Source organism: Meira miltonrushii, assembly GCF_003144205.1.
Source record: "Meira miltonrushii strain MCA 3882 unplaced genomic scaffold FA14scaffold_4, whole genome shotgun sequence".
In the NCBI taxonomy this organism is placed as follows: domain Eukaryota; kingdom Fungi; phylum Basidiomycota; class Exobasidiomycetes; order Exobasidiales; family Brachybasidiaceae; genus Meira; species Meira miltonrushii.
The window spans coordinates 874,250-897,447 of NW_020289946.1; the positions used below are offsets into that span (position 1 = coordinate 874,250).

The window sequence follows — 23,198 nt, forward strand, 5'->3', positions numbered from 1 at the left end:
TCATTATTGCATGTTCGTAAAGTAGTATGAAAGTAAAATAGACCTTTGATGAATGTATGATTTGTAAATTGCTGAATGTGCGGAAGAAATGTGCTGAGAGAAAAAAAAAAGAGTATATGAATCCGAATCCACAATCAATATCGACGACCACGTAAATGTCCAGGCACATGCATAGAATGTGCGAGCGAATGTGCATGTCCTCGTGGTCGGCTGGCATAAGGGTTAGATGAGAATGATGCATGGGAGTGATTGGTCGTATAGATGTTATGTGTTTGCTCTGAATCATATTGTAAGCCAAAGATTGAAGCTCGTTCTTCTTCGTACGTGCGTGAATTAGACCTTTGCATCGGTGCTGCATCCAAGAATGGATTATCTTCCACCTCAAGCTCCTCTTCTTCGCTTTCATCATCGCTGTCGAATTGACGTGGCCTTATGGTCTTGTCGGTGAAGCAAGGGTCCATTGACGTTTCTTCTTGCTGTTGTTCTTCCCGCCCTAACATCGATTTGCTCACTTCATCCTCTTCCTGAACATCCATCTCTCCATCGCTATTCCAGCCTGCACGATCGAGATGGTCAAGTAGATCTCGGTTCTGTTCTTGTATGCCGTCGATCTTGCGCCTCTTTGGATGGTTGATGCCGCTATAAGATTCGCCTGAGCGGGAAGCGTTATGCGAAGAAGGATCTGATAGATAGTCAAGTTGAGCTGGTCGTTTCCTCGATGATTCGGTTGAGCTAGAAGAGGCAGACATTGCCTGTGGGAATAAGATACGAGGTTGCAAACGATCGTTGTTCCTCTCATGCCTCCAATATCCATCACCAAGGTATGTGCTAGTCATCTGTTCTTCCTCTTCTTCTTCCGAATCACTTGCAAAAGGTTCTGCATAGGTAACCCTTTGACCTCTGAATACATACGTCATCTTTCCTCTCTCACGTTTTGGAATCTTTGCCAGTCTTTGTCTTGCTTGCCACATCCTTGGTCCCGAAAGACCTGCATCTGCTGGTCCACCTTGTAAGAATGGATTACCAGGGGAATCTCTTATCGGGAACGTGTTCAAGATTCTTGCAGTTGGTGATTGTGAAAGATCTTTTGGTTTACGTTTTGCAATTCCTCCTTCTATGCTACTGCTACTACTGCTTTCTCCATTATTGATCTTCGTTTCTCCAGTTGCGGGAGGTGTGAGAGGAGAAGATATACGTGGACTCGTATGAGCAGCAGCATGATTTTTTTTCGCGAAAAGGTTTCGGTCCCCCAGCATATTGACGTCCGAAGCTAGGACCGCTGTATTCATGTTTGAGGAAGGAAAGCGTTCCGTGCTTATGTGTATGGATTGGTATATTGAATGATGATGATGGTGAAAGTGCTGATTGTTTTATGATCAAACAAAAGCATCCGTAATCCTATTCAGCCGCACAGTAGAAAAAGAATAACAAAAACATTTGTCGAAGCATAATTTCACTATTCTCTGTTCCTTAACACAAAAGGGATGCTGCTGCTGCGTGACTTTAACAAAAACATGCATACTCTCGCCTATTAAAGGCTGCAACAATGCAACCCATCGTGTCACAAGCACTTTACACGGTAGAAAAAATATAAGACGCGTCTCCCATTAAGTTCGCGTTAATTGACGTGACGCGACACGACATGAAAGCGCGTGTATCAAGACAGTCACAACAAACATTGTTGATGATCAAGTGTGATTTCATTGCAAATGCTTATATCATCATCATCTACTTTCCTCGCCATTTAGCAAATGTTTCTTTGACGGCATGTCCTTTGAGTAAATCTTGCTTGCAATTTTCATCCACTTCCCTTCCTTTCGTAGCAAGCTCGATCACCTTCTCCGCTAAACCCGCAGGACAAACGACCACCCCGTCTACATCTGCTCGAACGATATCTCCCGGTGATACTTTTGTGGATGGAAATGTGGATGAAGTCGGGTCATTAATCTCTAGAGGTACTTGCAGCCTAGACGGTCTGGTAAAAGGAGATTGTCCTAAGATCGAATGACCTCTTGAATAAATCGCAAATCCTGCATCCCATTGTTCTTGTAAATCACGACAACGACCGCTGATGATTGCTCCTTGTATTCCATTAAATTGTGCTCGATTAGTCATCAATCCTCCCCAAACAGCTGATCGGGAATCTGTGTGAAGAGGGGAGGAGGATTGTGTGAGGTCGAATGCGTACCATACCACACTCTTTCAATCACTTACCATGAGGAGCAGAGATGACCATTATACTGCCAGAATGACCTTCGGTTGCATCGACGAAATGCTTTTCAGGTTTAGGTGCTGATGTGTCTTGCTGCGATACCATCTGAATTAGAGGGAAGAGTAAGAGGTGGTAAGCAGCATGGCTGGCAGAATTCTCTCTTTCTTACTCACCTCTACTGTGAACGCAGGACCGCATATATCTACCGGACTCTTTGGTGAATGGCTCTCGATGCCCGCCAAATACCCTCCTGATGATACTTTTAGCTTGATGAGTGCATCTGCAATCTGTGGGGTAGAGAGGATTTCTATCAGTGTCATCGAGTGGAAATCAGCGCTATTTTTTGCTTATGTATACTCACCTCGCATGTTCCGAATGCACGAATTTGCTTGATCAATGATGCCATTTCTTCGCTTGTTGTCATGTTCAGCCCAGAGATGGAGTAGAAGGGTGAGGATATATGTGTGGAGAAGCAGCATCTATCACAATCTGATGGTTGAAAGCCGGGAATTTAAGCTCACGTGGCTCGTGCGCCTGAAGGTTAACGCGTGAAGAAGAGAACAACACCTTCTCACTCTTCTTCTTCTTGACCACAATCAAACATGACATCTGCTGCTCAAAAGCAATTGGGTACATCTATACCAGGAGCAGGAACGAAAGGAAGACCGATTGTGTTCTTCGATATAAGTATAGGAGATCAATCGGCCGGTCGGATAAAGATTGAACTGTTTTCCGACATCGTTCCTAAGACCACAGAAAACTTTCGACAATACTGTACAGGAGAACAACGTATTAACCTGCAACCGACAGGTTACAAAAATGCAATCTTTCATAGAGTCATAAAGGATTTTATGATCCAAGGTGGTGATTTCATCAATGCAGACGGAACGGGATCACAATCAATTTATGGCAAATCATTTGAAGATGAAAACTTCACAGTCAAACATGACTCGGCAGGACTTTTGAGCATGGCCAATTCGGGAAAAGATACGAATGGTTGTCAATTCTTCATCACGTTGCAAAAGTGTGACTTCTTGGATGATAAGCATGTAGTCTTTGGAAAAGTCGTTGATGGAATGTTGACCGTTCGAAAGATCGAAAACGTACCGACTGGACAGAATAATAGGCCAAAGATGACAGTGCGGATAACAGGTGAGTATGATGCGAATGAACGATGAGTCATTTTTACTGATCAACTTCCTTTCTTTACTTGCTCAGAATGTGGAGAGATGTAGCAATAGGACACGACTCGGACTGTATCTGTAAAAATGTCAAAAATTCATTCGATTAAAAACAGGCGTAAAGTATCGTATGGTACAACAGCATTTCACAAGGGTGCGAGTACATTTACCGTCGATTGCCAGAAACGGAAAGGGATGAGAAAAGGAAAAAGAAGAGAAAGGAATTAAAAAATGACAGAATGGCCCTAAATAAAACTTGAAAGAGATAAAAACGCGGATCATGAATGCATCAATTCGGTAATACTCGGCAAGACTTCTTGACGATCATTTCCTCCGAGAACGTTTGTTGATTTTGCAAATGGATTGATTTCCGCTTGACGATTGGTTGGCGTAACGGGAGAATGAGAATTGGAAGGAGAAGCCATTCGCATTTCACGTGCACTTTGTGGTGAAGATGGTGTTGGATCCAATGCCATCGGTGAAGATTTTTCCATTTTTGCCGGACGAATATCATCGCTCGATAGACTTCTTGGAAGTTGACGAAGGCTTGGACGATCTTCTTTGGCAATGCTCATCTTTTCGTCATCCTTGCTACCGCTGCTGCCATCGCTCTTTTCGTTCATCGAATCTTTGAAGTTGTTCATCGAAGAAGGAATACGCAAAGGTGGCAAACGAGACTTATGACGTAGAGCAACATCAGCCAAAGATGCAATCCTGCATGTACTTTCAGGTACGTCCGTCTTTCTTACTTGTTCAGCAGGTGGCATCGAATCAATCTTTTTTGCTTTTTCATATGCATCATTGATACGTCCATCGTCTTCCTTTGCTTCTTCGTTAATCTTTGCTTCAACTTTTTGTTCGTTCAAAGATGCACGTTTATCCTTCGTTGGACTGATTTGATGGATGCTACCACCACTGCCAAATCGATCTTTCGATTGTAGTCTATGTGGCGAAGTGCTTGGATGATCACGATGATTGCCTGCATTATCAGGGAAGAAAGAACGTAGGCTACGTGATGAACCAGGGGTATGCGGTCTTTCTGCTGGAGAAAGGGGTGGTGGCATCTGATAACGAATTCCATGACTTCCAAAGCTATTTGTTCTTGTTGCATTCCATGTTGCATGAGGAGGATAGAGGCCTTGCGGGAGTGAAGTGAATGATCGATGCATCGACTCGGATGCAGTGATGGCATGCGAACGGTCATAGGGATTATTGTGGCTATACGATCGAAGAAGAGGATAAGGTGCTGAATGGGGAGCAGTACTTAAACCTCTTCGTCTAGCCTCGTATGCCATATCGTGTTCCGATCGATAGGCCATCATATCAGCATGACTGTTTGCATATCTATGATGATAAGCAGCAGCAGCAGCAATGCGTACTTGTCCTGGATGGGGTCCATGAGAAGGAGTTCTTTGCATGTGCATGTGGTGTTGTGCAATATGACGGTCACCAACCATTTGAACATGCTCATGGCGTGGAACAGGGGCATCTCTTGGATCATTCGATGGATGACGCATTTCAAACGGAAATCCTTCATGGTTTTGTCTATGATCCGTTCCTCGATCCCAAAGAGGTGATCTGCTCATATGACTTCCATACCAATTACCCGATCCATGACCCATTTGCCATGAACGATGTTGCATTTCTGCTTCCGTTCGATGAGGGTATGCTGCCTGTTGTTGATGTTGATGATGGTGTTGCATTGGAATCGTATGTCTACGTTGTGATGCATAGTCATCCTCTGAATAGTTTCCACTGTGAGGTGGTGCACTTGCAGGAGAAGGCAAAGCGGAATTCAAGTGTCTTTGCTCATAACTGTCACCACTTTGTGATTGAGCACCGCCATAACGTTCAAATTGACCCAAATGAGGAGCAGGATACATATCACCATCACAATAAGCAGGTGCAATTTTCAATTCGGCAAATTGACGTCCGAATTCATCCCTCAATCTTGCTAAACGCATATCATCAGCGGCTGATTGAACTTCCATGCATCTTTCACGAGCTTGAGGTGCAGGAGCATTTCCGGTATTGGTTATTTGACGTTTATCGTCAACTTCTTCACTTTCTTCATTTGCCATCCTTGTTTCGTTTCCGCTACTCGTGCGTGACATTTCCGTTTCTTCTTCTCCTTCACTTTGTCCGGGAATACGGCGTCTGCCTTGACGTTTGTTCTGAAACCAGATTTGCACTTTTCTTGGTGGGATACCCAAAGTACGTGCAACTGCCTCACGCAAAGGAGTGGAAGGATATATGGTCTGAAAACAGGAAGGTCAGCATGTCACATTTATCAACACTGCAAATGAATCAACTCACCCTTTCAAGAATTGCTTCCAAAATCCGCGTTTGTTCAGGAGAGAGTAACTTTCTCGTTCGTTTACGATCATCCTTCAAGAATGGAAAGCGGTCTTCGAGAGAAGCGTATTGCATACCTTCTTCATCATGGGTATAAGCCAAATTGTTGACAGGATGAAGATGTTTGTATGTTGGGGAGTACTGTGACATGTGAGAGGATGAATAGGAATGATTCAATGTGTGTGGCATTGGCTCGGATAAAGAAGCAGTTGAGATTGATGATCCACAATCTCTATCTTCGATCGGACTACTGGCTTCGTCCATTGAAACGCCTTGCATTTCATCAACTTCTCTATGTTCTTCTTTTGCACCAACGATCGCCGCCACCTTTTGAACCTCTTGTGGATTGTGATCCCTTTCCCGTTGTTGAACTTGCATCTTTTCCGTTCTCTTTTTTCGAACGAATAGGTTCTCTGGTGGAATGAATGGACCTGTTGAATGAATGTCGCCTCTGTTGACGATTCTTCAGGCAAGCAAACGTTTTGAAAAGAAAGAATTTGGGTGATTCAATTTGATAAAGATGCCTTCACTTTATACGAATGCCGATAGGGGGGCAATCGTTTAAAGTTGGAAGGGATGAAAAGTGTTTTGTTTTGCAGGTAAAATTGCTAAATTGGATGATTTTTTTTGGAGAACAAGATGCCGAAGTAAAATACCTTCTCACTCCTTTTTTGCTAGTAAGGGGTTTTGAAGAATCGTTTTTGCTCTTGTTCCAAATGACCAGGAGATGATTCCAAAAAAAGGATGATGGGAATCAATCAAAAAAAGGATTTATCCCTGTCGTCGAAATTTATCGTTTGATTAGGAGTACCCTTTTTGTATTACGTTTTGTGCTTTATATCTATACCTTGAGAAAAATAAAGGGAAGATTGATGAGATGAAGGAAGGTGAGATAGGGGTGAAGGGAAGGTTTTTATTAGTCAAGTGAGATTGGAATAAATACCGGGGATCAAAGTAACGTCGGATAGGAGGCAGAAGAAAAAAAAGGTTCAAAGGGGCACAAGAACAGCATTGTCAATCATCATTCCTTTCAATGCAAAGGGGCACAGCAGCCGATAACAGTTATGCAACAATGATTAACGTCAGAAAAAATAAAATAAAGGTGTAATGAATCACAAACACACCAGGCTCCGTTTATTTTGGCCGCGGGTATTCTTTAGGAAGTGGAAATGGGTAAAGATCATCTGTGTGAATATGAAATGAACGGGTAAGAGGTTTGTCCGAGAATAAATGTTGTATGTGTGAGTGTATGCACAATTGAATCTCCTCTTTTTCTTCTTCTTACATACCGAGGCGCTTTTCAAGATTAGTACTGTGTTCAACTGCAGGTTGGCCGCTACTATAGGCGAGTGAACCCTACAACGGTTCCGGAAATGAAGATAAAGCATTCGTACATTTGCAAAACAGACGCTTGCAACAAACAAGATAAGGCGTAATTTTGACCTCCGTGAATGAAATAGGAAAAGGAAGGAAAAGAGGGAGTAAGAGCGCTATTACCACATACATTCACTAAGGGTCCGGAAAAGTATCCCCTCCCTCCTTTATTGAAATTGTTGTTGCGTAAGTTTGCGGAGAAGAATACGTAATGTATATCGGAAAGGTAATAAAAGAACAGCAGCGGCTAAAGTGCTTAAACAGAAACCGTTGGAGTAAAATAAGAATAATTTCGTCTTTTCTCTTCATTGCGGTCTGACCGCGCATATTTTGATAGGTGTTCTCCTTTGTGTGAACTTCAAAAGTGTCTGTGCCACTAATGAATAGAGCTGTCAAGATCGGAGAATTTTCTCAAAAAGATCAATGCTGATTCGATCTATGCTCAATAGAAATTATCATGTTCTTGCTTGATAGAATTAGTCAATTACACTGACAAGTTTACCATAACAATTCAGCTTACACATTTCTGTGATGTTGTTGTCTCAACTCCGATGCCACGCTTTAATACGCCACAATGAATCTAATCTTGGCTGTTGTATGTATATTTCGCAGTTTGAATTTGTTTTTATACGCCATCACAATTAATTGCATAAAATGCGGATACTAAATCCGTGGCAAATGTGACAGGTTCGCCGCCACCGCCGCCATTGACGTCGTGGTCAGTAAAGCTTATTGAAATTTGAAATCAGCACAGACCAACAAAGAAGAACTTTCTTTTCATTACTCTCAATTTTAATAAACGGGCCATAACACAAATGATCATTTTGATCAGATCTTGTCATTTATGCATTGAAGATCCACTGTAGATCTTTTGAGTCTGTGTAAGATCCTATAAATGTACATTTGAGATCAAAGAATACGATTGAGATCGAAAAAAAAGAAAGTAAGGCTAATTTAATAATTGTTCGCAGACTAGAACTTTTCCACGCTGCAAAAAAGAAGCACAAGATGATGGGTTCGAGCGGTAATTGAATTTTGATGACGTACAAAGTCGGAGTTTTTTTATGAAAATATACGTACGTATGTATACGTCATTTCAATCTCAACCCTACCTTCCCCGATCAAATCACAGTCAAATGACAAGATCATATATGTCTCAAGGCGTTTTCTCCGATCTTTTCTTGTTGGGCGTTTGCGTTTGGTTATGATATGATGATTGGATTATGAATTGACTTTGATTGCAATGACAACCAAGATCGCGATCTTTAGGGAAACGTTGTATTATATTCCAAATGAGACATTAATCTTAGGAGAACATCAAACAAATAATTTTCCCATGCCTATTTTAAATGGAACTACGGAGAATAGAAAAAGGAGTAGTTATGCGGTAATTAATCTTAAAGGGCGTGAACTCAATTACGTAATGTGATTCATCTCAGATAAATATAGCGGAAGAAAGTATTGAGAGGCTTACATGATCCGTGGCTATTCAACAAAGTTCATCCTTCTTTTCCGTTTTTATATAATACGTTTTACACAACTGAGGATGATGGCGCTGGGCTTGTAATGCATATAAAGGCGTTCAAAATAAGCTCACTCGGATATAAGAATTAAACGAAAAAAAAGCGGGGTAACTTTAAAAGGCAGCAACAAGTCCGCAAGAGAAGTTATAAATTGCCAATGGTTAAAGTGAACATATCATTCCCATATGAACTGAAAGGAAGGTGTATTATGAAACTCTTGATGGTCATAATATCAATCACTTATGGGGTTCATAGGAATAGGATAGAAGAAGAATTCGCCGTACTATAGGTTTGCTGTCATTGCAAGTGGGGGTTGCTGGTAAAAGGTTTGAAAGGCAGCGAGCGGGGAGGGTAATCGCGTACTATACTTTTTTATTTTTAAATTTGGCTTTAAGCAGTGCGATGCTGCATCCTTGCCGAGGCCGCATGCAACCAGAAGTGCACAGCACTGCCAAAAAAATAGACTGTCAATCTGCATGAATAAGCTTTTTGCACGCACGAAAGCACGCACGGGATTAAGCAAGCGTCATTTTAATATGATATACTCTTTTTGCATGATGGAGGCAGCATCAATTTAACCAATTTTCGGAATTTTATCAAGTTATCCTTTAACACATCCATCACATCTCGGAGAAGAGATTTTTGGATGAGCTTTATTTGTTTGATTTGCCCCTAACCCCTTACTTTCCGCAAATTGGGCTTCAGTCATAAACCCTTTCTCATCGGCAGACCTTGAACATTCAACGCCCACTACTACAAACAAACGCCATACCCTTCTTGAACCTTACTCGAAACAACAAAGTATAGCCATACTTTCAACTCCGCATTTGCCGATCCAAATAAGCCGACATCCTTGCCAAGCTTGAACCGCATTACAATAAAATGGGATTGCATAACCCGTTGGCAAGACAGCCGCCTTCATACGTAAAGAAGAAAGAATACACGTTCAAAAAAACTTTGGGTGAAGGTACTTTCGGTATCGTTAGGGCAGCTACTTGGAATGCAGCAGATCCACCAATCAATGTGGCAGTAAAAGTGATCGCCAAAAAGAGCTTGAAAGGACATCATGAAATCGTTCAAGGTGAGATGGATGTCTTGAAAGGTCTTGATCAACCACATGTCGTCAAATTCTTGGATTGGTTCGAATCAAAGGATAAATTTTATTTGGTTTTCGAAGAGGCAACGGGAGGAGAGTTGTTCGACCGAATCATCAGTCGCGGCAGATTCACAGAAGCAGATGCATGCAATACCATCAGAGCAGTCTTGAGCGCAATTCAGTATTTGCATCATCATCATATCGTACACAGAGACGTGAAGCCAGAAAATATCCTATACCGAACGAAGGAAGAAGATGCAAACGTTGTTTTGGTCGACTTTGGTATCGCTAGACATCTGTCGAACGATGACGAAGTGTTGACAAACGTTTGCGGATCTTTCGGATACTGTGCTCCCGAAATCTTGTCCAAGAAGGGACATGGAAAAGCAGTAGACCTTTGGAGTTTGGGAGTGATCACATACACAATGCTTTGTGGTTATACTCCCTTCCGGTCAGACGATCCAGATGTTCTGGCAGCAGAAACGCAGCGGGGCAAGATTGAATTCCATGATCGTTATTGGAAGAATGTTTCAGCAGAAGCAAAGGATTTCGTCAAGCAATGCTTAATGGTTGACCCTAGCAAACGGATCACAGCTGATGATGCAATGAGACATCCATGGTTGGCCGAAAAGAAAGGAGAAACGGAAGTTTCTCACGATATCTCTATTGGATTACGTGAGAATTACAGACAACGTTGGAAGACGGCAATCAATGCCGTTCGTGCTTCGACAAAATTCAGAACATTTGCTGCTTTGGCAGCTGATAATAAGGCCGCGAATGGTGAACAGGAAAAGACTGATCAAACTGATAAGCAAAAGTCAAAACATCCAGAGCTATACAGTGACGAAAGTGGGAGCAGTAATGCTAGTGCTGCAAGTGGTTATGCGACGGGAGAAGATGATTCCAAAGATGAAAAGCCGGCAAAAGAGGAACCAAAAGAAGAGACATCCAAAACCAGAAGTATAATTGATGGAATTTCTAACAAGCTGCACGATGTCAAAGTTTCGTCTTCCTAGTCTTCATGACTGCGTTCTACTATACCCCCTTCACCCTGCACTGCTTCTGTCTTTTTCCCGACTTGTTGGATCGCCAGAACAATAAGCTCTGACTCGTTGATCATTCGTCTTCATTTTTGTACATTATACCTTTCGCTACTTTAGAGTCTGATCGGACATGATATCTCTGATGCAACAGAAATATAATTCTTGATATAATACAAAGCCTTTAGTATCCGAGCAAGTCTGTTTAGCTCCAATCTAGATCGTCATCTTTAATTGCGTGCTGTGCACCATTGTTTCCCGCTCCTACTGCGTTCATCATATTCTTGTAATCCCTTGTAGCCTGTAAAGCCTGTCTTTCAGAATCTTCTTTTTGTTGAAAAACACCAATCAATCCACCTTCATCAATACGTTCACCTTTTTCGCCCGCTGTTAAATCTGTTGCAACCCAATCACGTCTTGGATCGTATCGCATTCGATCGTCCAAAAGGATACGTGCGCTATGTTCTAAATCGGGTCGTAGTGGTTCTGCGGTCCCATTTTCATCGTCTTCTTCTCCATTCTCTCCTCCTCGGGAAGTCGATGGTCCCGCCGTGTCCTGCATTCCGGGCGTTTGTGCCTCGATGACCTGGGAAGAAGGGGGAAGAAGAAGAGGTTAGCTCGATCTGTCTATCTGTCTGTCTTGTGCATCTATGGGCAACACGTACAAAATGATTATCGCAATGTGGACAATATTCATCTTCTTCTTCGAACCTTGTAAGGTCTTTACGAAACGCACGTTTGCATTTTTTACAAATGAATTGCATTTCAATCGTTTTGCGTAATTTATGTTCGTCACCCGTTTGTTCTGAATGACATAATGGACAATCAAAAAATCTTCGACAACATGGTGCTCGAACGCTTACTTGTGCGTTCAAGATATGTTTGCTGGATGATTAAGATTGAATGCCGTTAGTAGACGTTCAATTCGTACCTTGTTGTCTTACTTACCACATTATGCTGGATATCTCTTACTTGATGTGATGATGAAGTTGAGAATGAAAGTACTTTAAACTTCTTCGAGAAGAACGTTAGCGTGCATGAAACAGAGCAACACAGAGAAAGCAGCTTAAATGAACGCGTGCTATTGTTATGAAGGGCTAATAGATCTCGCCTCCCGCTTAAAGAATCACTACTTAAACCACACCTCCTTCTTCTAGATAAACATGAGGTGAGAATTTGAAAATGAAAAAAGTATACAAATGTTATAATGAAGATGAAGACAAAACTTCAAAAGGTATTAAATGAGACAATGGGGAGAAATTCGAAGTCAAAAATGAAGAAGAAACGAAAATCTATCTATAAACAAAAAATAAACGAATAAGCCACCTATCAGTTGCCATTACCAATCTGGCTTTCGGCGAAAGCTGGTGCATGTGGTTTGGGTGATGTTGGCGATCCAGGATAATTGTACAATTGTGCACTGCATCCATTAGGATTCAATTTATTACGTGGCCAATTCTCTTGATATCCACCTTGCGCTTCCGTACCACCCCAAATGGTCAAATTTGCATTGGTATAAGCATCCATATGACGATTGATGAAATCAAAAGTTGGGAAATCCGGTGGATCACATCCAACATTAATTGCATTCTCGGGTTGATAAACACGAACGTAATCCACACTCATGATGAACGGCCAAAGGTCAGCCAATTGATCCCAATTGGGCGTTGCGAAATTCTCCGAAATACCCAAATTCATAATCACATACATCGGCTCTGGAGGTACAACTCGAGCACCGATTTGCGCAATCGGATCGGGTTCCATGAAAGCGGGATTCATTTTCCACGAAGGCTTTCCGTCTGAAACCCATTCAATATATCCATTCGCTCCTGGCTCATATTCGAATCCATACGCTGCAAAACTATCATCACCACCATATTGCACAGCAACTTGACTGGCATCCGTAACAGTACTTGCACTTTGTTGTGTGATTTCACCGGTATACGTATTGTGCTGACTACTTTCTTGAAACAACGTCCACGCTGGTCCGGTCGTATTTGCTGCTTCATACTTGTAGTTGAATGGCGCAAATTGACATGATTGAGAAACACTCAATTTCTTACCGTTTGTCACTTGTGCTTCAAAAATATCAATTTCAGGTGCTGCTCTACCCTTTAAAGTTCCATCGGGCATTACTGGGCCCGGATGCAATTGAGGATAATCTTCTGGGCATGTGCAAGCAGAAAGACGTTGACCGGACATGAAGGAAAGTGCTTTGGTATGGTGCTTTCTGTTGAACATCACATCACCTCCAGTTTGCGATGCTTGAGGATTTCCATTAACGTCAGTTTGGTTTTGCAATGTACCAACGTCGCATTGTTCGTAAGAGTATGGCCATGTACCTTCCAAAGAGGCACCGTATCCAGCTCTACCCAAGTTACCCATCGTCCATGCAGCTGGCCACAAACCTGGAACATTGTGCTTACCTGGCAAACGAACAGATACTTCAATGTATCCTCCCGTGAAACAGAACTTGTTCCATGTCGATACCATACCACCGCGGAAGTTGAGATTGTGTTCGGGTGTCTGACTGAGAGTGATGTGCAATGCACCATCGCTCGTGGTCACACCTGCAGGATCGTACCATTCAAAGTTGTTCGTTCCCCAATAATGCAAATCCACTGCTTCCCAAAACGGATCATCACCAGGATAAAAACTTCTACCGTCAACGTTGAATTCGTCAGAAAATACTAGATTGTATTTCGTTGTACCGTCAGTTCCAATTCGTGTTTTTGCATCTTCCGGTGTATCTGCATCGATCAAATCACCTCTCATAGTGCTAGGCATCATGGCGACTTGACCGGTAGCATTTGTACCTCCAAGTCCAAAAGCTCCTTTTGTGGTAGCTCGTCGAGTATCGAAATATGAGATAATTGGATATCCGGCAAAAAGAGTCAATATACCTGCCGCCAAAATGATCATAGTTCCCAAATTGAGTATCCCACGAGATGGTGACCAACCATTATCTTGGACAGGTTCCTCCTTTTTGGGGTCGTGTAGATAATCGTCAGGTTCGGCTCTTCCGTTGTCAATCGTATCCCAACCGAGAGGATTTGTGTCAACAATGAAAGGTTTGGAAAGATCTTTTGAGGCATTGTTCCTGTGCCTAAATCCACTTTGAACCAATGTTTCAGCCGAGCCCAAGCTGCGTGGATTCACTTCATCGCTTAAGATTGTTGGTGAACCTGCATGCCAATTTGGCGGAGGTGGACGATTGCTTATCGCTCTTGCCATTCCAAATCCGGGGTTTTGAGGATTGCTGTAGTATCCACCATTTCCCGAGCTGCTGCCATCGCTACCTGAGCCAGAAGAAGAACGCACCAGACGTGCATGCGGATCGTCCATAGCGTCGGGAATGGGAGTTGAGAATTCGCTCGCGTCTTCACGATAAAGGGAGCCATTTGGACTTTCAAAGCGGTGTGTTGAGTTCATAGGGCTATATGTGTTCATATATGGATTATTCGATGATGAAACGTTGTAAGATGATGGCGCTCTTCGATCTGGCGTTTGTCCTGGTGTTTGAACTGGATCTTGACCAGAATGGCCTGATAGATCAACGTATCCGTCCATGCCGGGCTTCTTATATTTTCACAAAAAGAAGTGTAAATGTGTAATCTTCCAATTCTTCACTTTGGAATGTTTTGTTCGGATAGATATGAAAGTGAGGTAAAACTCTATCTTGTTGAATGTGTATTGTAAGATCGTATCAATCTTCTGCGATTAGTAAAGCTTGAGCGATAATCCAAGAAAGGAGCCGTCGATCAAGAGGAAATTGAATATTCGATCGGAGGCAGTTTAAAGAAAAGAACAGCGGCGCGGTACCGTTTCGGCTAGGTTGCTTTATGAAAATTGTAAGGACTGTGATTGGAATGAGCGGCGGCGTGATGAAGAGATGTTCTCGTAATTGACCGTGTCCAGCACGTACTTTGTGCTTCTAGAATCCCACTTTGATGGGATGATGGACGTCCTACAAGATGATGCTGATGGTGGTTAAAAGGATGAAAAGGTGGTTACAATATACATGCGCATCAAAAAAGGTATCAATTGTCCGATTTGAGGTACACGAGTACCCTTCCTCTCGGATGTGTAGTGAGTGTTGTTCTAGCTGACAGGGGAGCTAAATGCATGAATAGCGGCGGCGCAAAGAGGTCTCTGCTTCTCTTCTTTAATTTCAATTTCACACTAATCGAGTAACAAACCTCTTTTTCTTTTCCTGTCATTTTCGGAAGATCTCAATTGAAGGGCTTCAGCGTTTATACAAAATTGATCTTTTGACATTCTCTCTTCTATACGGAGAATTTGACCGAATTCACCTGGGGTTGTTGACAGATGAAATAAAGGGACAAATTAGTGCAAAATTTACAGTTTTTTTTTCCAGTGGCGCAAACACCGACAACAACATACATACGTACGTAGGCGGAGCACATGCCTTAATCCATGTGCTTCCGTCTCTTGGCTGGAGCCGGCTTGTATGTATAGCGCATCACACATGCAAACCTTGCATCATTTTTCTATATTTATTTCATGCGCGAGCCTCTTTTATGCGACATCAATAGGCGAGCATGCTCAAAGGATGGCTGGCTGTACGCAATGCATAAACAAGCATTTATTCAATGGAACAATTACCAAATTAAAAGAACGATCAATGGGGCCCTACTTTTATGGTTAAAATGCAATTGATCGACCCCTCTGCAAAGGAAACATCAAGCCTTTCCTTCGAACTGACCCTGTCGTGGCGTAGAATTGCATGATTACATACATTGCAATCAATCCTATTCAATACATGACATATCTTCATTCCAATAAGAATGACTTTGAACACCGTTGATGCAGGTAGCGTATTCATACTTGACCCTTCGATAAGTTGGCTGAATTATCGTTTCGAAATTAATTACCGCGCGCTTCTTTTGCCGAGGGCGTGAAGAGGATAGGGGGATATTAACCAAACCAACAGGCGTTACGCTTATTCGTTCTTGTGACAGTAGCGCGCTATGTGCCGCCGGTCTATCAGCATTAGCGTCAGGTATGAAATGACAAGCCTTTCCATATTCACTTAGTCTGACATGCCGGTCACATAATTAGCCATTCCTCAACTTGAAGAAACGTGACTAACGTGATTATAGAAGCATGAAACGTGCGTTCTTCGTTTACAGTCTCTTCTGAAGGAGATTATTAGCCAAATTCAACTTTCTTGCCTATCAAAGCCTTATTTCACATCGGCGGATGAACTGACAAACTGAACTTCAAAATTACTGAAATCTCAGACATATGATTACATAATTTAGAAATATGAATAGCTTAAACTTGCAGCACTCCCAGTCACATGACCTTAGTTTCTTGCACATTCGACAAGCGCCACGGACCGCTTACTTAATAACGCGTTACTGCTGTATTTTGTCACACTCAATTTACGGTCCTTCGGGCGGCCTTCCGCCTTGTTTGGAAGGCCGCTCGCTGTAATTCATATATGCGCAGGGGCATCTTGCCAGCCTTTGTTTTCAACCAATGAACGCAATCGTATTTGTCGCAATTTAGACTGTCAATGTGCTTATGACAAATTAACTCTTTCCCCGCGTGCACGGCCCTGATTGTGATTGGCCGACGAAAGGCCGGTGGAGGCAATAGAAGAGTGTAAGTTTAAACATTCGCTATGATTCCAAGGACACAAAAGTCATTCACCGTCAAAAGATGACTGGCAATGTGCCTCAATTTACTTTCTTCTGTGCACCTTTACAGTCAATTCATATCGGCGATTGAGCCTTTTGCTCATTGGAATAAACTCTATTAAGCTCATACAAGGGGGTTGGTATATAAACTAGAATCTTGTGTGGCTGCTTCTTCCTCGCTAACCACAACCTACTCATCACATACACACCACACAAACACACACTCGTACAACAATGCCATCTGCTCACGTCTTCAACTCTGGACCTGAGTCCGTTGTTTACACAACATCAAACGGTGCTCCATACCCTGAGCCATACGAAGCTCAACGAGTTCACGTTGGTAACAAGCAAATCGGAAGTGCTTTGCTCTTGCAAGATTTCCATCATATCGATCTTTTGGCACACTTTGACCGGGAACGTATTCCTGAACGTGTCGTTCACGCCAAGGGTGGAGGTGCCCATGGTGTCTTTGAGGCCACTCATGATATCTCTGATTTGAGTTGCGCCAAGCTTTTCGAAGTTGGCAAAAAGACTCCTTTGACATTGCGATTCTCAACCGTTGGTGGTGAAAGTGGTTCTGCCGATACCGCTCGCGACCCAAGAGGTTTTGCCATCAAGATGAGAACTGAAGAAGGAAACTTGGACTGGGTTTTCAACAACACTCCAATCTTCTTCTTGCGTGATCCAGCAAAGTTCCCTCATTTCATTCATACTCAAAAGCGTGATCCTCAAACTCACTTGAAGGACAACGACATGTTCTGGGACTACTTGTCCCAAAACCCAGAATCTGTCCATCAAGTTATGATCTTGATGGGTGACCGTGGTATTCCAAAGGGACATGCATTCCAACATGGATACTCAGGACACACTTTCAAGTTTGTTAACGACAAGGGAGAGTGGCAATACGTCCAAATCCACGTTCGCTCTGACCAAGGTGTTGACTTCTACACCCAAGAAGATGGTGTCAAGTTGGCAGGTGAAAACCCTGATATCCACAACGCCGAATTGTTCGAGCAAATCGAACAAGGCAAGTTCCCATCTTGGACCGTCAGCGTTCAAACCATGACACAACAACAAGCTGAGCAATTCCGTCATTCAGTCTTTGACTTGACCAAGGTTTGGCCTCACGCTGAATACCCATTGCGCCCAGTCGGAAAGATCACTTTGAACAAGAACCCTGAAAACTACTTTGCTGAGATTGAACAAGTTGCTTTCTCACCAAGCCACTTGGTTCCAGGTATCGAACCCTCTGCAGACCCAGTCTTGCAAAGTCGTTTGTTCTCATACCCTGATACACACCGTCACCGTTTGGGTGTCAACTACCAACAAATTCCAGTCAACGCACCACTCGTTCCAGTTGCTAACTTCCAAGTAAGTCCCTTACTCACCACATGTTATGATGATTTCTTATACTAACACCCCAAACCTATCACTTACTTTCCTATCAGCGCGACGGCTTCATGACTGTTAACGGTAACCAAGGCAACCGACCAAACTACCAAAGTTTGATCAAGCCATTGCAATACTCCAAGCGCAACACTGTTTCCGCAACACACGAGCAATTGGCTGCTGCTCAAATCAACAACTTCTTGTCTCAAGTTGACGACAAGGACTTTGAGCAACCACGTGCATTGTGGGAGAAGGTATTCGATGACAGCGCCAAATCTCGCTTCATCAACAACATTTCCGGTCACTTGGGTGGATGCAAGTCCAAGGAAATCCAACAACGTCAATTGAAGGTCTTCCAACGTGTTCACCCTGACATCGCTTCTCGCATTGGTGAGAAGATTGGTGTGACCGTCTAAATTGTTGATACGAAATAAAAGAAAAACCATCAAATTATTTTAATGTTCTGGGCTCCATTCTCGATTCAAGGTTATATTCCCCTTTCTGTATTTAAGAAAATATCAATCAATTGATGACTACCGTGTACATTTTGTGTGAATTTTGGTGGAAAGAGAGAGAAAAAGAGAGAGATACATGAACGTGGACGGACACAGGACTGTTTTATGGGTATGATACTGCTTGAGAATCATGTAGGCAGTAGACCGGTGATATGGGTATGGAAGAGTAGGATCCCTTTGTGTGTCCTTAAAGCAGACACAGAGATGAAACGAAAAGATTCGTTTATACAAAGGTTTGTTATTGAGGAGGCGAAAGTGAAAATGGAAAGACGAATTCGAGGCTCTATGCAGCTTCCAATCTACGACGCTCGAGGTCGACATTGCGTGCTTCTTTTTGTCCAATTTTATGCATTGAGTGATCGTGGACAGTTGCTCTTTCTCCTGTAACCCCGGGTACGAGTGTACGACCTAGTTCTCTGAGGTAATCATCGGCTATACGTTCAGTCATTCGTCTGAATTGTATCAATTGTGCATGACTTTGCCATCCGATCACTTCTACTTCTTCATGACGAGAATGTTTTCTATTGATAGAAGGTTCTTCCTTTTGTTCGTATTTCACTTTTCCTTTCACCTTTTCATGTGAAGACGATGATGTTGCACGTTTTATGCCTATACATGTTATAAACTCGCCGTCGTCATTTTCATGTTTCACGATTGTTACCTTGTTATTGTTTCTTAGGCGACCACATATTGTAGTCCGAAGGTTATATTGTATGAGCGACTGTTTTCCACTTTCACTGTAGTGATCTCCATTGATGATTGTATCGAGTATGAGACAAAGAGTTCTAAGCTGAGTAATGGCTTTTAATAGGTGCTTAGCCTTCATATTGATATAGAAGTGGAATCAGATATGATCATCGATATCTTATTTTGCGGTTGTTCAGGCAAAAACAGGATATGGAAGAAATTACAAGGTATACATTATCGCCGACGTTCTATGAGTTGAAAATTATTGGAGAATGTCTAGTAATATACATGATGTGTTTGTCAGTCTTGGTTCTCGGGGTATAATTGGACAAGGAAGATTCACCATGAAAGATTCGCGCGTGAATGTATGCGCATCGCCATCCCATCAATCTGCTCCGAGTCTACGACGTTTGAGGTCCATCTTATGAGCATCCTCTTGTCCTTTCTTGTAAGCTGAGAAGTCACGAACTTTTCCTCGATAGGATGAGTGGTCGGTCCACTTCGTAATCTTCAATTCTTTTACACAGTATTCTTCTGCTATGCGTTCAGCCATCCGTCTGTAAGACATTAATTTGGCATGATTTTGCCATCCGGAGGTCTCAGCTTCTTCCTCAAGCTTCCGTTGAAATTTAATTTGCCTTTCACTGACTACACTATTCTCATCGTCTTCCTGTTCTTGCTTGATGACACCAAATCCTTCATCAGCATATTCCGTTTTCATTTCTCCTTTTACCTTTTTATGCTCTCCAGACTGTTTAGAAATTTGCTTGATACTCACAAAGGTGACATCATCTTCCTCTTCATCTGTAATAATGCCAGACTTTGTATGTTTTCTACCTGGTTCCAGGTTTCGATTTTGCTCTTTCTTCGCCTTTATGTTTTTACTGTGCGTTCTTTCAATGAGACTCTTCTCAGCCTCAAGAGTCTGGGCTTCCTCTAGCTTTTCGCCTTCTGTAGCCATCTCAAGTATGGATGAGCTTAATCCAAGCAAATAGCAGTTCTGCTTCGTATGACTCGTCGCCCATGTGAGCGCAAGGTTGATGATAGCTTCGAACGATAGAGCAGCGGCAGCCGCATTAGCTCGCAATCCGTAGAATACGTGCTCCGTATTCTTCTGACACTTATTATGATAAGCCTTCACATTGAATGCAATCATATTTGCCCATGCCATTTCGTTGACCCATTGATCTATGAGGCCGCCGTAAGAATCTTTATAATGAATCGCCACCTCACTATGACCTGCCTTTTGAAGTTGACATTCAGCAGATTCAAGCGACATAGCTTCATTATCTCTAGAATGAGCGCAAGACAACATTTTTCCTATGAATTGGAGAGCTTGCTTTACTTCATCTTCGCTTGTGTCTGGCTGTTTAGCTATATCAAGAATCTTTGATAGGCGCTTAATCAAATCAACATCGACTCCTTGTGGTAAATTGTGCGATGCGTCATCGCTGTCTGAAGGATCCGTTGCAAGTCTCGTCACTTTTGCACGCAAGACCAACGTACTGTCAGTATCTTGGATATTGGCTTCTCTTGCCTCTGTCTTAACTTTGCCACGCTTACTTTCCTTCTTTTTGAGTTTGCCACGGCGAGGTGGCATGATGACTAGAAGTATGCTTTTTGATCACAAACAGAGAAGATTCTATGTGATGTAATAGCGTAGTATGCACTATACTTCAGTATGAATGAGAAAGAGTCAGATGATGATGGAGAGAAAGAGGATGATTGTGTTCTTGGAGGAAGAGTTGAATGTATGCGCGCGCGCAAGTCAAGTAAGAGAAGGTACACAGAAGAGAAACTCAGCTGAAGGGGAAAAGCGAAGCACAGACTTGACAATGCTCTACAGAGAGAACAAGAATAGAGTCCGTGCATCAGCTTTTGATTGTAGTCGATGAGGAAAGTGTATCGAAAAAGGCCACGCAATGGTAACTAAGCGAGCACATTTTGTAGTCCGAAGGCCGTTTTGTATGAATGACTGTATTCCGCTTTCAGCGTATTGACGTTAAGTGATGATTGTAAAGTGGAAGAGAAAGCTTATCACCGATTTATGGTATTCATAAAGATAATGATATACAAATTGGGGTGAAAGTGGAACCCTATACGATCATCGAGACTTTATCGTGCGGTTGTTCAGACAAACGCAAAGTATGGAAGAAATTCTTAGGCATACATTATCGCCGACGTTCTGTAAGTTGGTGGCCATGAGTTGGTGCCTATTAATGTACAGGATGCGTTTATCATTCTTGATTATGGGGGGGTATAATTGTACAAGGAAAGTTCACTATGAGAGATTCGCGCGTGAATGTATGCGCATCGGCATCCCATCAATCAGCTTCCAGTCTGCGACGTTTGAGGTCCACTTTACGAGCATCCTCCTGTCCTTTCTTGTATGCTGAAGAATCGTGCATTGCTGTGTTTCTTTTCGCTTTTCGATTTCGAATTTTGGTATTCATCTCTTTGAGATAATCATCCGCAATTCGTGCAGCCGTTTCTTTGAAGATGGTCAATTGAGCATGACTTTGCCAAGCGGGAACTGCGGCTTCGTCTTCGAATTTGACTTTGACACCTTCTGTTTCCTCTTTTACTGCAGGCGGAACTCCATCATGGGGCTCGGACTTCACAATATCTTCTTGCTTGACAGCTGTACCGTTGTTTGAAGGTTCTGCCCGTCTGTCAAATGCTGCATCAAATCGTTCTTGTTCAGCCTTGATATCGCCAAGCTCTTCTTCGCCTTCCTCATCGTCGTCCGCTCTTGCGTCTACAAATTCATCATCGGATTCATCTCCATCCGTGATTGCTCCAGGGGCAATGTCACCAAGATCATTCTCTGAGCTGCTCCCTTCATTCTTCACCTTGATTTCATCATATTCTCGTTTTGGTCCATGCTTGATACTTACAAAGACGATATCGTCCTCATCGTCTTCATCAGCGACCGTGCCCGACTTTGTGACATTTCCATCTAAACGTGACTGTTGCCTTTCTTCCAGCTTGACGGCTTCAATCTCGCTTTTCAGCAAAGAGTGCTTCTCAGCCTCTACTGCCTGTTCTTCCTCGGCTTTCTTCTCCTTTTTGGCCATTTGATATAGGGAGGAGCTGAGTCCGAGCAAGTAGCTATTCTTTCCTGTCCTTCCTTTGACATCTGTTCGATCTGCAGCCCAAGTAAGAGCAAGATTGAATACTGCTTCGAATGAAATGACAGCGGCGACTGTATTATGACGCAGCCCATAGAAGGTGAACTCGATTCGATCGTGTGAACTCCAAGTGGTATGGAAGTATTTCACATTGAACGCCTTATTAATCGTATGTCCCAGGGTGATTGACCATTGTTCCAATGATACATGTTTGCCATCCCTATGTCGAATTGTAACGATGCTATGACCCGCCCTTTGTGCTTGTTCTTCTGCAGTTTCTTTCGACATCACTTCTGCCTCTGTCAAATTGGCAGCAGACAACATCCTTGCACTAGCACGAAGAGCTTGTTTAGCTTCTGCTTCAGTCGTGTTTGGATGTTGAGCCAATTTGAGCATCTTTCGAATACGTTCCAGTAAACCTGAATCGACTTGTTCTAACTTGCTATTTGTTGCTTCTTGATCGACCGATTGATCAGTTGCAAGTCTTGTTACTCTTGCATATCGACTGATCTTTTCCGGCGGTGCATCCTGTTGAGCCATACGACCGTCTCTTCCTGCCTCTCCACCTTTTCTGGCAGGCCTTGCCATTTTGTCTTACAGAGTTGCTTGCATAGGATGTGACTAGGCTGACAAGAGAGGTGATGGTCAACACTTCATTTCTTCTAATCAAGCATGCATGAAAGAACAACACCTCTCAGCATGCATACTCTACACGCTTGAACAAAGACGCGTTCAATCAGGTACACACACACACACGCACCCACGCCCTGGAGCATGAATCAAGGCATGAACACGCATTTAGCGTACAATTACCAAAAGAATCCTTCACGTAACCTGGTTAATACTGTCACACTGCTCAAGTGAACAACTTTCTTTGCTGACAATGACCTGCATACGATTTGGGGAATTGATTTGCTAAGATGTTCAAAAATGGAGGTTGACATATATTGTGGTAGGTCAAAGGTGACACTTCTATCCTTTTCCCACAACACCATCCTCACAAAGAAATCGTAGAAATGGCTGGCTCAG

The 23,198-nt window shown here is 42.7% G+C and overlaps 11 protein-coding genes across 11 annotated transcripts; 3 read left to right on the forward strand and 8 right to left on the reverse strand.

Moving 5' to 3' along the window:
- Positions 1-134: 134 nt before the first annotated feature.
- FA14DRAFT_157493 (uncharacterized protein) lies at positions 135-1,289 on the reverse strand (the record flags this gene model as incomplete). Its single annotated transcript, XM_025497900.1, has 1 exon — positions 135-1,289. One exon carries the CDS (start codon positions 1,287-1,289, stop codon positions 135-137), a length of 1,155 nt encoding a protein of 384 aa, XP_025353098.1.
- A 234-nt stretch (positions 1,290-1,523) lies between these two features.
- FA14DRAFT_149492 (RraA-like protein) lies at positions 1,524-2,673 on the reverse strand. The gene is made up of 4 exons (XM_025497399.1): positions 2,574-2,673; positions 2,386-2,499; positions 2,215-2,317; positions 1,524-2,144 (listed from the first exon to the last, which is right to left on the reverse strand). The coding sequence occupies exons 1-4, from the start codon at positions 2,634-2,636 to the stop codon at positions 1,729-1,731; spliced, it is 696 nt and encodes a 231-aa protein (XP_025353099.1). The 5' UTR covers positions 2,637-2,673; the 3' UTR covers positions 1,524-1,728.
- A 134-nt stretch (positions 2,674-2,807) lies between these two features.
- On the forward strand, positions 2,808-3,636 carry FA14DRAFT_78077 (putative peptidyl-prolyl cis-trans isomerase). Its single transcript, XM_025502870.1, has 2 exons — positions 2,808-3,364; positions 3,431-3,636. The coding sequence occupies exons 1-2, from the start codon at positions 2,815-2,817 to the stop codon at positions 3,445-3,447; spliced, it is 567 nt and encodes a 188-aa protein (XP_025353100.1). The 5' UTR covers positions 2,808-2,814; the 3' UTR covers positions 3,448-3,636.
- A 35-nt stretch (positions 3,637-3,671) lies between these two features.
- Positions 3,672-6,126, reverse strand: FA14DRAFT_181477 (uncharacterized protein; the record flags this gene model as incomplete). The annotated part of the gene is made up of 2 exons (XM_025501102.1): positions 3,672-5,651; positions 5,710-6,126. The coding sequence occupies 2 exons, from the start codon at positions 6,124-6,126 to the stop codon at positions 3,672-3,674; spliced, it is 2,397 nt and encodes a 798-aa protein (XP_025353101.1).
- A 3,401-nt stretch (positions 6,127-9,527) lies between these two features.
- FA14DRAFT_104190 (putative CMK1-Ca2+/calmodulin-dependent ser/thr protein kinase type I) lies at positions 9,528-10,514 on the forward strand (the record flags this gene model as incomplete). The annotated part of the gene is made up of 1 exon (XM_025495704.1): positions 9,528-10,514. A coding segment is annotated over one exon (987 nt), but the record flags the coding sequence as incomplete, so codon positions are not given.
- Positions 10,515-10,871: 357 nt separating this feature from the next.
- On the reverse strand, positions 10,872-11,857 carry FA14DRAFT_78100 (uncharacterized protein). The gene is made up of 3 exons (XM_025502871.1): positions 11,730-11,857; positions 11,447-11,666; positions 10,872-11,367 (listed from the first exon to the last, which is right to left on the reverse strand). The coding sequence occupies exons 1-3, from the start codon at positions 11,732-11,734 to the stop codon at positions 10,987-10,989; spliced, it is 606 nt and encodes a 201-aa protein (XP_025353103.1). The 5' UTR covers positions 11,735-11,857; the 3' UTR covers positions 10,872-10,986.
- Positions 11,858-12,116: 259 nt separating this feature from the next.
- FA14DRAFT_113275 (SKN1-domain-containing protein) lies at positions 12,117-13,838 on the reverse strand (the record flags this gene model as incomplete). Its single annotated transcript, XM_025496005.1, has 1 exon — positions 12,117-13,838. A coding segment is annotated over one exon (1,722 nt), but the record flags the coding sequence as incomplete, so codon positions are not given.
- A 2,690-nt stretch (positions 13,839-16,528) lies between these two features.
- FA14DRAFT_168797 (catalase) lies at positions 16,529-18,304 on the forward strand. The gene is made up of 2 exons (XM_025500165.1): positions 16,529-17,818; positions 17,896-18,304. The coding sequence occupies exons 1-2, from the start codon at positions 16,682-16,684 to the stop codon at positions 18,250-18,252; spliced, it is 1,494 nt and encodes a 497-aa protein (XP_025353105.1). The 5' UTR covers positions 16,529-16,681; the 3' UTR covers positions 18,253-18,304.
- Positions 18,305-18,458: 154 nt separating this feature from the next.
- Positions 18,459-19,177, reverse strand: FA14DRAFT_185705 (uncharacterized protein; the record flags this gene model as incomplete). Its single annotated transcript, XM_025501474.1, has 1 exon — positions 18,459-19,177. One exon carries the CDS (start codon positions 19,175-19,177, stop codon positions 18,635-18,637), a length of 543 nt encoding a protein of 180 aa, XP_025353106.1. The 3' UTR covers positions 18,459-18,634.
- Positions 19,178-19,423: 246 nt separating this feature from the next.
- Positions 19,424-20,638, reverse strand: FA14DRAFT_191875 (uncharacterized protein; the record flags this gene model as incomplete). The annotated part of the gene is made up of 1 exon (XM_025501898.1): positions 19,424-20,638. One exon carries the CDS (start codon positions 20,636-20,638, stop codon positions 19,424-19,426), a length of 1,215 nt encoding a protein of 404 aa, XP_025353107.1.
- A 528-nt stretch (positions 20,639-21,166) lies between these two features.
- Positions 21,167-22,807, reverse strand: FA14DRAFT_174483 (uncharacterized protein). Its single transcript, XM_025500541.1, has one exon. It carries the CDS (start codon positions 22,755-22,757, stop codon positions 21,363-21,365), a length of 1,395 nt encoding a protein of 464 aa, XP_025353108.1. The 5' UTR covers positions 22,758-22,807; the 3' UTR covers positions 21,167-21,362.
- Positions 22,808-23,198: the final 391 nt, after the last annotated feature.